Below are 14,312 nucleotides of genomic sequence, written 5' to 3' on the forward strand. Positions count from 1 at the left end.
ATAATTGAGTTTATATAGATGGCTGAGATTTTTATTTATTTGTATACCTAGGTATCTTATTGCTTGCATTTGCCATCTGAATGGTGATTCCTTCTTAAATTTTGAGAAATCCGCATTATTCATTGGCATTGCTTCACTTTTATTTACGTTAATCTTGTAACCCGACACTTCTCCATATTCCTTCAATTTCTTATATAATACTTTTATTGATAGTTCTGGTTCTGTTAAGTATACTATAACATCATCCGCAAATAAACTGATTTTATATTCCTTGTCTTTTATTTTTATCCCTTTTATATTATTTTCTGTTCTTATCAATTCTGCTAGTGGTTCTATAGCTAACGTGAACAATAAGGGCGATAGTGGGCATTCCTGCCGTGTTTACCTGCTTAAGTTAAATTCCTTTGATATATAGCCATTTACTGTCACTTTCGTCAATGGCCCCTTATATAATGCTTTAATCCAATTAATATACTTCTCTGGTAAACTGAATTTTTATAATACTTTGAATAAATAATTCCATTCTACTCTGTCAAAGGCCTTCTCTGCGTCTAAAGCAACTGCTACTGTTGGCGCTTTACTCCCTTCTACTGCATGAATTAAGTTAATAAATTTACAGATATTGTCTGTTGTGCGTCTTTTTTTAATAAATCCAGTTTGGTCTAGATTTACCATTTTCGGTACATACTCTGCTAATCTGTTTGCTAATAGTTTAGCTATTATCTTATAATCTGTGTTAAGTAATGATATTGGTCTATATGACGCTGGTGCGAGTGGATCTTTCCCTTGCTTTAGTATTACTGTAATTATTGCTGTTTTACATGAATCTGGTAAGCTTTGTGTTTTATCAGTCTGGTTGATTACTTCCAGGAGGGGAGGAATTAATAAATCTTTAAATGTTTTATAGAATTCTATTGGGAATCCATCCTCTCCTGGTGTTTTATTATTTGGTAATTTTTTTATTATCTCTTGTATTTCTACTCTTTCAAATGGTTCTGTTAATTTATTTTGTTCCTCTATTGGTAATTTTGGTAGTTCAATTTTAGTTAAAAATTCATCTATTTTCCCTTCTTTCCCTTCGTTTTCAGTTTGGTATAATTGTTCATAGAATTCTCTAAAGTTTTCCTTGATCTCCTTTGGATTATATGTGATTTGTTTGTCTTTTTTCCTTGATGCCAATACCATTTTCTTAGCTTGTTCTGTCTTAAGCTGCCATGCTAGAATTTTGTGCATTTTTTCCCCTAGTTCATAATATTTCTGTTTTGTCTTCATTATATTCTTCTCCACCTTATATGTTTGTAGTGTTTCATATTTTATTTTTTTATCTGCCAATTCTCTTCTTTTAGTTGTATCCTCCTTCATTGCTAATTCTTTTTCTATATTTACTATTTCCGTTTCCAACTGCTCTGTTTCCTGATTATAGTCCTTCTTCATCTTGGTTACATAACTTTTTATTTGCCCTCTAATGAACGCTTTCATTGCATCCCATAGTATAAACTTATCTTTCACTGATTCCGTATTTATTTCAAAATACATTTTAATTTGTCTTTCAATGAATTCTCTAAAATCCTGCCTTTTAAGTAGCATGGAGTTTAATCTCCATCTATACATTCTTGGAGGGATGTCCTCTAACTTTATTGTCAATATTAAGGGTGAACGGTCCGATAATATTCTAGCTTTATATTCTGTTTTTCTTACTCTATCTTGCATACGAGCTGATAACAAAAATAGGTCTATTCTTGAGTATGTTTTATGTCTAGCCGAGTAATATGAATATTCCTTTTCATTTGGGTGTTGTTTCCTCCATATATCCAAAAGTTGCATTTCTTCCATTGATTTAATTATAAATTTGGTTACTTTGTTCTTTCTGTTCATTTTTTTCCCAGTTTTGTCCATATTTGAATCCAAATGCAGGTTGAAATCCCCTCCTATTAATATGTTCCCTTGCGTATCTGCTATCTTCAAAAAAATATCTTGCATAAACTTTTGATCTTCTTCGTTAGGTGAATATACATTGAGTAGATTCCAAAAGTCCGAATATATCTGACATTTTATCATCCCTGCTGGATCTATTATTTCCTCTTCTATTTCAATTGGCACATTTTTACTAATTAATATAGCTTCTCCTCTTGCTTTTGAATTATACGACGCTGCTGTTATGTGTCCTACCCAATCTCTCTTTGATTTCTTGTGCTCCAATTCAGTTAAATGTGTTTCTTGCACAAATGCTATATCAATTTTTTCTTTTTTCAGTAAATTTAGTAGTTTCTTCCTTTTAATTTGGTTATGTATTCCGTTAATATTTAAAGTCATATAATTCAGCGTAGCCATTTCATACTTTGTTTATCATCCCTTTCCGTTTCTCCATCATCACCTTTCCTTCTTATCCATTTCTGCTTTCTTGTTTTGAACACTTTATAAGACAACATTTCTAAAACATCAAACATCTTCCTTATTCTCCTATTTAAAACTTCTTTAACCCCATTCTCCCCTCCCCCTCCTGAGTTGCCCTTTATCCCTTGTCGGGCAACCACATCTCCCCTCTCCATTTGGATTTGCGAATTCACTCGCAAACGTCAACTGATTTTGTAGTGACCGTAACTCCTCCCCACCCAAGCCCCCCCCAGAAAAGATTTCAATTTTCATATGTAACAAAGGTCACTCTTTTAATTCCCTCCTTATTCCCTCTATTCCCTTTCCCTCCCTTATTAATTCTTGTCTATACTCTATATATTTTCCTCTAAATACGGATACATTCATGTATACACTATATATATATATACACACACATATACCCCTTTACACACATACATATAGTTCGTGGTCATTTTTACTCTCATTACATGTCTTCATCTCTCTGCTTGTTTTGTAGTTGTTCTGCAAATTTCCTTGCTTCCTCTGGATCCGAGAATAGTCTGTTTTGTTGCCCTGGAATAACAATTTTAAGTACCGCTGGGTACTTTAACATAAATTTATATCCTTTTTTCCATAAGATCGTTTTTGCTGTATTGAACTCCTTCCTCTTCTTCAGGAGTTCAAAACTTATGTCTGGATAGAAAAAATTTTTTTGACCTTTATATTCCAGTGGCTTTTTGTCCTCTCTTACTTTCTTCATTGCTTTCTCCAATATATTTTCTCTTGTTGTATATCTTAAGAATTTTACTAAAACGGATCTTGGTTTTTGCTGCGGTTGTGGTTTCGGGGCTAAAGTTCTATGTACCCTCTCTATTTCCATTTCTTCCTGTAATTCTGGTCTTCCTAGGACCCTGGGGATCCAATCTTTTATAAATTCTCTCATATTCTTGCCTTCTTCATCTTCCTTAAGGCCCACTATCTTTATATTATTTCTTCTATTATAGTTTTCTATTATATCTATCTTCTGAGCTAACAGCTCCTGTGCCTTTTTAACTTTTTTATTAGATTCTTCTAATTTCTCTTTTAAGTCTTCTACTTCCATTTCTACAATTGTTTCTCATTCTTCCATATATTCCACTCTTTTTCCTATCTCTGACATGGCCATTTTCATTTTATTCATTTTTTCTTCTGCATTCTTAATTCTTCTTTTTATCTCATTAAATTCTTGTAATTGCCATTCTTTCACTGATTCCATATATTCTTTAAAAAAAGATACATCCATTGTCTTGCCTTTCTCTTCTTCTTCCACTTCTTACTGTTCTTCTTCCTCTGGATTGACCGTCTGTTGTTTCCTTGTTTTCTTTTTACCCTCTTCTTTCTTGTTGTCGTTATTGTCTGTGTTCTGCACCTATTGCTGTGCTCTCTCAGCTGTGGAGATCGACTCCGCAGCTGTTCCCCCCTCCCGTCAGTGTGTTTTTTTTCATTCGCATGTGCGGTTGCGCACTTTTACTCGGCTCTGTGAGCCATTTTTGTAGTCCTGAGCCCGGGACTTCCACTGACCTGCAGGAGCGGGCTTCTCTCTCCGCGGCGGGCCTCTTCGGACAGGTAAGGCCTTCACCTTCTTCTTCCGACATTCTTTCTTCCTCTTTTCTTCCCGTTGATTTCCACTTTTCTCTCTTCGCTGCCATTTTCTTCTCACCTTTATTTTTACTTTATTATAAATTTTAATCTTGTACCTTTGTGCTTTGTGTGTTTTTTTTTAAACTTTTCAGGAGAGGGCTGGAATTCCCTGACCGGCCACTACTCCATCACGTGACTCCCCCCACCTGCACATAAAACCTTGAATGCTCACAATGCTTGAAAGTTTAAATGCCTTAAAAGTTTAAATTGCAAGCATGTATAAATCCACATTCATGAAATCATAGACTTCTACAGCACAGAAACAGGCCCCTCTGCCCAACTTGCCCATGCCAGTCCAATTGGCCCGAGTTCAGTCCACATCACACAAAACTTTTCCTATCCATGAACCTATTTTCTTTTCAAATGTTACGGCTGTCCCTGCCTCCTCTGGCAGTTCATTCCACATACCAAATACCCTCTGTGAAGCAAGTGCCTCTGAGGTCCTTTTTGAATCATTCCCCTTGTACCTTAAATCTATGCCCTCTTGCTTTGGATTCCCCAACACTGGGGAATAAAGCCTGTGACTATTTACCTTTATCCCTCAAGATTTTTGTAAATATCTACACACTTAACCTCTTTCACACCAAACAGAAAAGCTTCCAAGCTATCCAGCCTCTGCTTATAATTCCCACCTACCCATCTCAGTAACACTCTTTGTGAATCTTTTCTCCACTCTTTCCAGCTTAATAACTTATTTTTTTTATAGGTGGGTGATGAGAACTGTACATATGTTTCAAATGCAGCCTCACCAATCTACTGTACAGTTGTAACAGGATGTTCGTGCTCCTGTATTCAAAGCATCCAATGGCCAACTCTCCCTGGATCCCGTGCAATTTAACCTTCCAAACCAAGATACCGTGTTAAACCTAGTCAAAGTCCATGAAGACAACATCTACTGCCCTGTCCTCAATCTTCTTGGCAATCTCTTCAATAAAAAAAAGAAAATCAAGTTTATGAGACACAAATTTCCACACACAGCCATGCTGACTATCCCCAATCAGTCCTTGTCTTTCAAAATGCAATAGATCCTGTCCCTCAGAATCCCCTGCAGTCATTTACCCTTGACTGATGTTAGACTCATCAACTTGCAAGTTTCCTGGCTTGTCTTTACAGTCTTTTTAAAAATAAAGGTACTCCATTAATCATCCTCCAGTCTTCCAGTACTTTACCAATGTTTAACAATGAAATAAATATTTCTGCCAGGGCTCCTGCAATTTCTTCCCTAGCTTCCCATAATGCCCCAATTTATCTATCTTTATGCACCTCCATTTCTGTAATGTGGACTCTATTCAAGTCTTTGCCAATCACTTCCCGTAGTTTCTCAGCCTCTATGTTTTTACCATTCCACAGACAAAGTTATAGCCTTGTCACTTGACTCTGTCCTGCCCCACATGGAGAATGACTTCTCATGTGCCAGGCTGCTGTTCAATGACTTCAGCTCAGCATTTAATACAATCATTCCCAAGAGACTGGTGGAGAAGTTGTTCTCGCTGGGACTCAACACCCCTCTCTGTAATTGGTTCCTGAGTTTCGTAATAGAAAGACCACAGACTGTCGGGGTCAGTAGGAGAATATCAAGCACTGTCCCACTGAGCACTGGTGCTTTGAAGGGCTATGTGCTCAGCCTGCTCCTGTTCACTCAACTGAACCGATCCATGATTGCCTCACCAGATCCAGTTCCAATGGTGTCATCAAGTTTGCAGATGACACATCAGTAGCTGGCCACATCAGCAACAATGATGAATCACACTACAGAGATGAGGTGGAAAATCTCGTGAAATTATGCGAGAATAACAACCTGAGATTCAACATGATCAAGACTAAGGAGATGATTGTGGACTTCAGGAAGACAAGGAACAACTACTCTCCACTGCACATCAACAACTCTGTAGTAGCAAGAGTGGAGAGCACCACGTTCCTTGGAGTTCAATGAATAAGTGACCTATCGTGGACCCTCAACATCTCCTCACCTGTCAGGACTGCACTTCCTGAGAAGACTAAAGGGGGCAAGGCGACCGGCCACCATCATGTCATAGGAGCTCTATTGAGAGTGTCCTGACCAGCTGCATCAAATGTGTTACGGTTTCTGCAGAGAAATGGATTGGAGTTCAATCCTCAAGACCATAAGTGTCAGAGAGGATCACTAGAATCTCCCATTCCCCCCAATCCACATGATCTACTGGATCGTTGTCTGAAAAGGGTGCGCAAAATCATTGCGGACCCCTTGTACCCTGCACCCAGCAGCTTTCAGCTGCTCCCATCAAGGAAGAAATACAGGAGGATCAGAGCCAGCGCCAGCTGGCTGAGGAACAGCTTCTGACAGGCAGTGAGGATACTGAACGACCAAAGGAAGGCTCACACTAACCATCAAGATGCTCATTTGCACCAAACAATATTTATTTCTATAGATATAATAATTGTCCTGCATATGTGGTATGTCTGGTTCTCCATCTGCATCTGTTTGAACCGAGGACCAGAGCTGCTTTGTCAGGTTGTACTTGTACAATCAGATGACAATAAATTTGGCTTACAGGTGAGAAATATTCGTTAAGTATCTCACCTCCACGTCAAAGACCTTGTTTATCTTTAAGGAATCCTTTTCTTTCCCAAGTTAATATTTCACCTTTAATGGAATTGGTAGAATTTCTAGGTGTTGTCCTCAAGCCGATCTGCCAGGGCCATGTCATACATACCCTGTTTTGCCCTCAAGATTTGTTTGAGCTTCAATAGTTTAAGAGATGAGAGTCAAATGATGTTACTTTTAAGTGTAACTGTGTGATTTGAAAGCATCTTTTTTGTGACTGGTCATTGGCTGACCCTCCGAGCACTTCTAGAGTTTCACTCCCTGTTTCTAGCTATGGCTTTGGATTATTGCTGCCACCCACGTACCGCAGGCTGAGATGGGATTGCTGACAAAGTGGAGAATATTCGGCACTGTCACTGTATATTGCCACCAAACGCAGCAGCATCACGAACTTCTCATTTTGCTAATTTCCTCTGCAACATTTTGGGGACATTGAAGTTAAACACGCAAGCAATTGAATTTTTGATGGTAGGGGAATTAAGGGCTTTGGTGAAAAGACAAGTAAATGGAGTTGAGTCCATGGGGAGATCAGCCACGATCTTACTGAATGGAAGAGCAGGGTCGATGGACCAGATGGCAGACTCCTGTTCCAATTTCTTATCTTCTTATAACTGTCGACAATTACAGCTTTAAAAATACTATTGTGACTTAATCCTTATGATCTCCATGGGCTCCTTCAGACAGGGATTTTGCAGATTGTTGTAACTTCAGGGTATCATAATAGAATTTTCAATTAGCATATATTAAAATAATGACATACTTGAAGGCTCTGGAATGCAAAATCCAAATTTCCACTGTCAAGTTTCTGCATTATTCTGTTTTCTTCAGACTCCTTCAATGAGATGTTTTTGGAAAATTGCCCAAAAAGGAGGAGAAAATATCTTCTTATCAGAACGATCTGATCCTATTCATTGCAGAGACTTAAATGGACCATATATTATCCTGCCTTAGTTCAAGGAGGGATATGGCACACACAATTAATGTCCTACTCTGCTCCTTTTTATAAGATATGTGAAATGTTATTAAACTCAAAATATTCTGCTTACATTTTCTATACTGCACTGACATTTAATTCTGGAAACTTCAGAACATATTTTGTAGTTAACTTTTTGCTAAGAAACAACAATTAATTACAGATTATATTCACTGTTCACGTCAAATTATTATTCTGATATCACGTGCTGTATTTTACACTTCTGGTGTACAGCTGCAATAACAATCGACTGCATGAATTTGCATGGTTGGCATAGAGCTTTTGTTTACCAGGAGCACATAGTGGGAAAGCAGACATTCAGACATGGACATCAGTGAGCTCAAGAATTTTTCTGTGTATTTACTTTAATGGAGGAGAATGCCTCCAGGGCCATTTTCTGGGACTGAAAATTCTGTAGTGATAACTGACAATGCTAGCAAAATCTATATTCAGAGAAAAAAAAGCTCCAAAATCTGTTTGGCTGGATAATAATAGGATCTGAAACTGCAGCTCATCGTAGAACTGTACAAACAGAAAAGAATGGGTTAACTAAGATTGAATAAATTCAGGAAGACCAGTATAAATATTTCCTCAGCTGTGCAGCTACCTTTTTTCCTGAAACCTAACCAATCAACTCATTACTATTATGCTGGTTTCAACCTCGGTTTCCTTATTGCCTGAATTTCCTTCCACTACAGGAAGCCACGGAAGTTGTTGGGGGAGTTAGACAGATTTCCTGAGCAATTTGCTCAGCAATCTGTAGACTGTTCAAAATCATTGTTGGAAACAACAAGAGCAAATATGTAAACTGAAGAGCAGATGTGAAGTGACTGGCCATTGGAGCCTATAACTGCATTCATTTTACAGCTCATCATGGTTCTCTGAGGAATCATTCAAAGCAATAGTGGCTTTAAATCCACAGATCATACATACACAACAGGAATAATTACATTGAATATTGGTTGTGTAAATTTTCTCAAGAAGCATGCTCTGGTTAAAAAAAAATCTAGGTGCCTTTGTTATCAACACAAGATTTCCTTCTAGGGTATCTGATGTTCCATTCAGACAAGAACTTCTGATATGGATCTTGATATTTACTAAAACGTGAGGTGGATGAGGGTGAGCCTAAAAATCCCAAGGATCCCAGTCTTGCAAAATACAGCTTTTTCAACAAAGCCTCTTCAATTTTTATCTGGGAGCAGAACATCATGCAAAACAGGCTCCAAAGCGTGGTCCAGAAGCAGCAGGTAGATTCCATTTCATTCCCCTTTCCTTGGTCACCTCTTTACAAAGCTAGACATTGATGAGGAAATCCACCACCACCTTCAATGCCCCAGCATATCGTTTCGCTCATTAAGAAAAAGTCTGTTTGAAAATGAACGCCTCAGATCTGGCACAAGCATCATCTGATCCCTATCTTTGCATCTGCTTCAGACTAGTCGTAACTACGGTGGGCAACTCAAAGCTGAAAAAAAAAACAATGCTCTTTCTGAAAAATCCTCCAAGTTCCCTGGAAGGACAAGAAATTGACATCAGTGTTCTCACCCAGGCCAACAATTTGAGCATTCAGGGTTTGGTTAGTTACTTCCAGTGAGCAACACTGACCAGGTCACATAACCGATGCCAAAACTCTATTCCAAGGTGTGTTGCGAGTGGAAATTATCAGATATTTCTGAGAGAAAAAATAAAAGTTCAAAAAGGGTACAGGAAAAACAAGAAAATATTCAAGAAAGAAATCATGAAAGCAAAAAGACAACATGAAGTTGCTCTGGAAGATAATGTGATGGTAAACCTGAAGGGGTTCTACAATTATATTGAGAGTTACAGGATAGCAAGAGAAAAAATTGGTCCCCTAGAGGATCAGAATGGTCAATTATATGTGGAGCCTCACGAAATGGGGGAGATCTTAAACAGTTTTTTTGTTGCTGCTGTATTTACCCAGGAAACTGGCATAGTGTATAAGGAAGGAAGGGAAAGAAACAGAAGGTCATGGAACATAAGGAGATTAAGGAAGAAGAGATGCTTGCTGCCTTTCAGCGAATAAAAGAAGATAAATCACCCAGACCCAGTATATTCCCTCAGACTTTGAGGGAACATAGTGTAGAAATTGGAGAGCTCTGGCTGAGGTGTCAGAGGATTGAAGGGTAATTCATGTTGTCCTGTTGTTTAAAAAAGGCTCCAAAAATAAACCAGGTAATTATAGGCTGGCAAGCCTCACATCAGTAATAGGTAAATAATTAGGAGTTCTGAGAGACAGGATATATATGTATTTGATCTGATTAAGGACAGTCAGCATGGCTTTTGTTTGTGGTAGATAGTGTTTAACGAAACGTTGAGTTTTTCGAGGAGGTTACCAAGAAGGTAGATGAAGGAAATGCTGTGGATGTTGTTCACATGGACTTTAGTAGCTTTTGACAAGGTCCCATGTAAGAGGTTAGTTCAGGTTTTGACACTAGGTATCCATAGAGAGGTTGTAAACTGGTTTCAAAATTGGCTGAGTGGGAGAAACCAGAGCGGTAGTGAATGGTTGCTGTGACTAGAGGTGTGCCTCAGGGATCTGTGTTGGGACCATTGTTGTTTGTTGTCTCTATCAGTGATCTGGATGATAATGTGGTGAATAGGATCAGCACGTTTGCTGATGACACAAAGATAGGAGGCAATAGGGGCACCAAGAAAGATTTTCAAAGCTTGCAGAGGAATCTGGACCAACTGGGAAAATGGGCCAAAAAAAAGGAAGATGGAGTTTAATGCAGACAAGTGTGAGGTGATGCAATTTGGAAGGACAAACCAAGGTATGACGTACACAGTAAATGGTAGGGCACTGAGGAGTGCGGAGGAGCAGAGAGATCTGGGAATACAGATTCATTGTTCCCTGAAGGTGGCGACGCATGTGGACAAGGTTGTAAAGAAAGCTTTTGGCATCATAGCCATTAAAAATCAAAGTATTGAATATAGGAAATTGGGATGTCATGTAAAGTTGTTTAAGACAATAGTGAGGCCACATTTGGAATATTGTGTGCAGTTTGGGTGCTTAACTACAGGAAAGACAATAATAAGATTGAAAGAGTGCAGCAACGTTTTACTAGGATGTTGCCGGGCCTTAAGGAGTTGAGTTACAGGGAATGATTAAACAGGTTAGGACTTTATTTCTTGGAGCGTAAAAGAATGAGGGGGGATTTGATAGAGGTTTACAAGATTATGAGAGGTACAGACAAAGCAGATGAGAGTAGGCTTTTTCCACTTAGATTGGGGGAGATGAATATGAGAGCTCATAGTTTTAAGCTGAAAGGGGAAGGTTTAGGGGAAGTTCTTTACTCAGAATGGTGGGAGTATGGAATGAACTGTCGTCTGATGTGGTAAATGCGGGCTTGATCTTGTGTTTTAAGAATAAAATGGATAGATTCATGGATGGGAGAGGTCTGGAGGGATATGGAATAATGGAAGCAAGTCAGTGGGACTAGTGAGATAATGGCCAGTGCACACCATTATGGCTTGTTTTCTGTGCTGCAGTGTTCTATGGTAAGGCACTATTCAAAACTGGCTTGAAGTAGTATAACATTTCAACCACACTCTCCAAGATGATGGAAGGATTTGTTTGAAGTTTATAAAACTGCGTTTTTCCGAGGTCTTCCAAGGCATCTCTGAGAATCCCAGATTCCATGACAAATTGGTGTCCATGAAACTGTAGTTGGATAACCTGATCTTCTCCTTATGCCCAATCCTTAAATTTTAGCTGCATCTTCACTCCACTTATTTTTGTCCATCCTTCACTGAAATCTCAGGTCAAGGGAACTGCTTTACTCAGAGGGTGGTGAATGTAGAACGAGCTGCATGAAGAGGTAGTGAATGAGGGGTTCTTTTCAAAACTTGAGTAGATTGGATAGGTGCGTGGATGGGATGGAAATGGAAGGCAGGTCAATGGGATGAAATGAAATAGCTTGGTGTGAACTAGATGGGCCAAAGGGTCCCTTTCTGTGTAATAGTGGTCCCACGGTTCAAAGTCTTTACTGTCGAAAGAGACTATTCTAATCCTCACCCAGCAAATTCCCATCTTCAAGCAAATAATCTCTCATTCAGTCACCCTATTCTGAGCCAAAAGAACCTTGGAATATTTTTCTTTAAAAAGGTGAATATGGTTGGTTTAAATGCTGTTGCAATGATCTTTTTGCCCTAAAATCTGGTCTCAAGTCCAAGTGAGAATGTTTTCCCCAGAAAACCACAAGGCCTCAATGTGAACGAGTTTGGCAGCAGTATGCAGATTCCTCGTGAGCACAGGTTGCCAACTTGATTGGTGCCAGCACTACTGCACAAATGGTGCTGTCTAGTCAGTGAACAATAGCACAAAAATGGTTGGTGTTGGGAAGGAAAAAGTTTCATAACCGTGCAGTAGCAAAAATACTCATAGCTGCGGTTGAACCAAATTGCATAGGTAGTGTTACTTTCCATCTAACTTGTCCTATACATAACTTAGGAATTGCTTCATCTTCAGAATGAATAACTGGGGAAATCCATTACATTCCAATGCACTTACATGCCAACTGAACTAAAATTTTAAAAAAGTTCCTCTTTCCAACCTTAAAAAAAACGAAAAAAGCAGAATCTCAAATTCTGTTGCAATATGCAAATGCAGTTACGTCCAATTTTCCAGAAAATGGAGAAGCTCAGGATATTCACAAGTACAGTCCTCTACTTCATTAACCAGCTGGTACTGACAAATAGAAAAATACTCCAAATTGGGGCTCACATACACTGGAGCTGGCACATGAAGAGCAAATTAGGCATGAGTCATATTCACCCAACAGCTTTTTAATCAGGTGATAAAACAATGCAGATCAAGGGCTTCAAGTGCACTACATTAAGAGAGAAAAGCTTGTATGTAACTTGATGGAATGTGAAAGCTAATTCCTCCACTCCCTCCCTCCCTCCCCACCCACCATGAGAACTTCACTATGAACTCTCCGAAAGAACTGGCACCAGAAAAGACTGAAATTTTGCATACACTTCCATTCATTTCAAAAAATGCCAGAGCAATTCTATGAATTGGATAGAAATTTCCACAGGATAAAAAAGAATGCCCAAAAATTATGGCTTTACTGCCCTTCTTTAATACTCAAAAATTTGAACACTCTACATAATACTTTCTTGTATGAAATAACAGCTGTTACACATATTACTAAAACACAAGGGTATACTTCGAGCTAATTATGGTCTAAAATCTCCTTTAGTTTATTCATAGTCCTGCAATTGTATTATTTTCTATCATATTTTTGAAAATATGATAAATCCGACTTATCTGTGAAACAGTAAAACGTTGGATCAGACTGTGCTTGATGGAACTGCATTTTGTATTCGCCTCCTTAATGATTTGTCTACTGCAACATTAACCTTTCACTCTCCCACAGGTTCAACGGTTCCAAAGGCTTTGCTGTCACAGCTGTCCTGGGGGGGCTGCAGCACATTGAAGTAAAAGACTTGTTTTCTTTTCACCTCGTAACGTAAATATTTTTTTAATGCGGTTGGTAGGAAAGAGCTACAGAAGAAATGAAAACTTGACCGCTTCTTAAGAGAAGGGTGCCTGTAAACTTGGAGCAGAGAACCAAGGCAGCCACAGCCAAATGAGGATTGAGAATGCCTGGATTGAAGGGTAGCTCATACTATTCTATTTATTTAAAAAGAAAACTCTAAAAATAACCCAGAAAATTATAGACCAATGAGCCTGACATCAGTAGAATGGAAGTTAAACTGGACAACAAAGATTTTGCTTCCTGAACTCTTTTGGGTGTATTTTAAGGATTTTGGGCTATTAATCACAAAAACCACCTTAAAATGTTCCTAGTTTTTTTATATGTTACTTCAACAAATGGGTTTAACATGGCCGCATAGATCATTTCAATTAAATGATTTTAGGTATTATAAAGCAATCATTAATGTAGTTGTATCTACTTTTTACTTGCTTGTTTTTTTTTAATGCGTGCTTACTTGTATACAAATGAATTATTATGTAATTGTCAATTTTGTACTTATGCCTATATGTTAAACTCAATAAAAATATTTTAAAAAGAAAATTTTCCAATCCTGTACAGTGTTTTTTTAATAAAAGATTTACCCTATTTTTGTGATTTCCTGTCATATTTTGAGTCGACTTCAAGCCGACCAAACTATGAAGTGCAATATGTCTCTGAAAATTCATTTTCTGCATTCACACTTGGACTTCGTCCCTGCTGATCTTGGTTCAGTTAGTGACGAACATGGTAAAAAGTTTCACCAGGACAAAACGACCGTGGAAAGCTGGTATCAGGGCAACTGGAATCCATCGATGCTGGCCAACTGTTGTTGGACTCTGACAATAGACGCATCACATGCTGAGTGCAAACCAAAAATCAGAGGTGAAACATTTTTAGGTCAGTTGAACTAATGCAATGTGTCAGTATTATTATCCAATTAAACATGCTAAATTCAATAAAAGTTAATTTAAAGTTTCTCCAACTTCCTCCGTGATGCAGCAAATTTGAAATGATCTTTGTGCTCAGCTTGAAGTTGTCTGTCATAATCCCTAAGTTTTTTTTTCAGGAAGTAAACCTTTCAAAATATTTGTTGTTCAGTGTTATTGGAAAGCATTCAAAGAGATTGGATATACAAGAATTTGGATAGTCAAAGACTAATTAGGGATAGTCAACATGACTTTGTGTGTGATAGATTACCAGGAAAGTCAATGAAGGC

At 38.2% G+C, this 14,312-nt stretch overlaps 1 protein-coding gene across 9 annotated transcripts in view; it reads right to left on the reverse strand.

Moving 5' to 3' along the window:
- fat1a (FAT atypical cadherin 1a) overlaps positions 1 to 14,312 on the reverse strand; it is a 256,473-nt gene that overhangs the window by 172,723 nt on the left and 69,438 nt on the right. Inside the window, exon 4 of one of the 9 annotated variants that reach the window (XM_069924530.1) lies at positions 13,699 to 13,954. The exons of the other annotated variants lie outside the window; for them this stretch is intronic. Coding sequence (XP_069780631.1) covers positions 13,887 to 13,954 — 68 coding nt within the window. The 3' untranslated portion in view covers positions 13,699 to 13,886. Of the gene's footprint in view, positions 1 to 13,698; positions 13,955 to 14,312 lie in introns of those variants that run through there. 9 annotated transcript variants of the gene reach the window in all.

Source organism: Narcine bancroftii, chromosome 3 (assembly GCF_036971445.1).
Source record: "Narcine bancroftii isolate sNarBan1 chromosome 3, sNarBan1.hap1, whole genome shotgun sequence".
NCBI lineage: Eukaryota > Metazoa > Chordata > Chondrichthyes > Torpediniformes > Narcinidae > Narcine > Narcine bancroftii.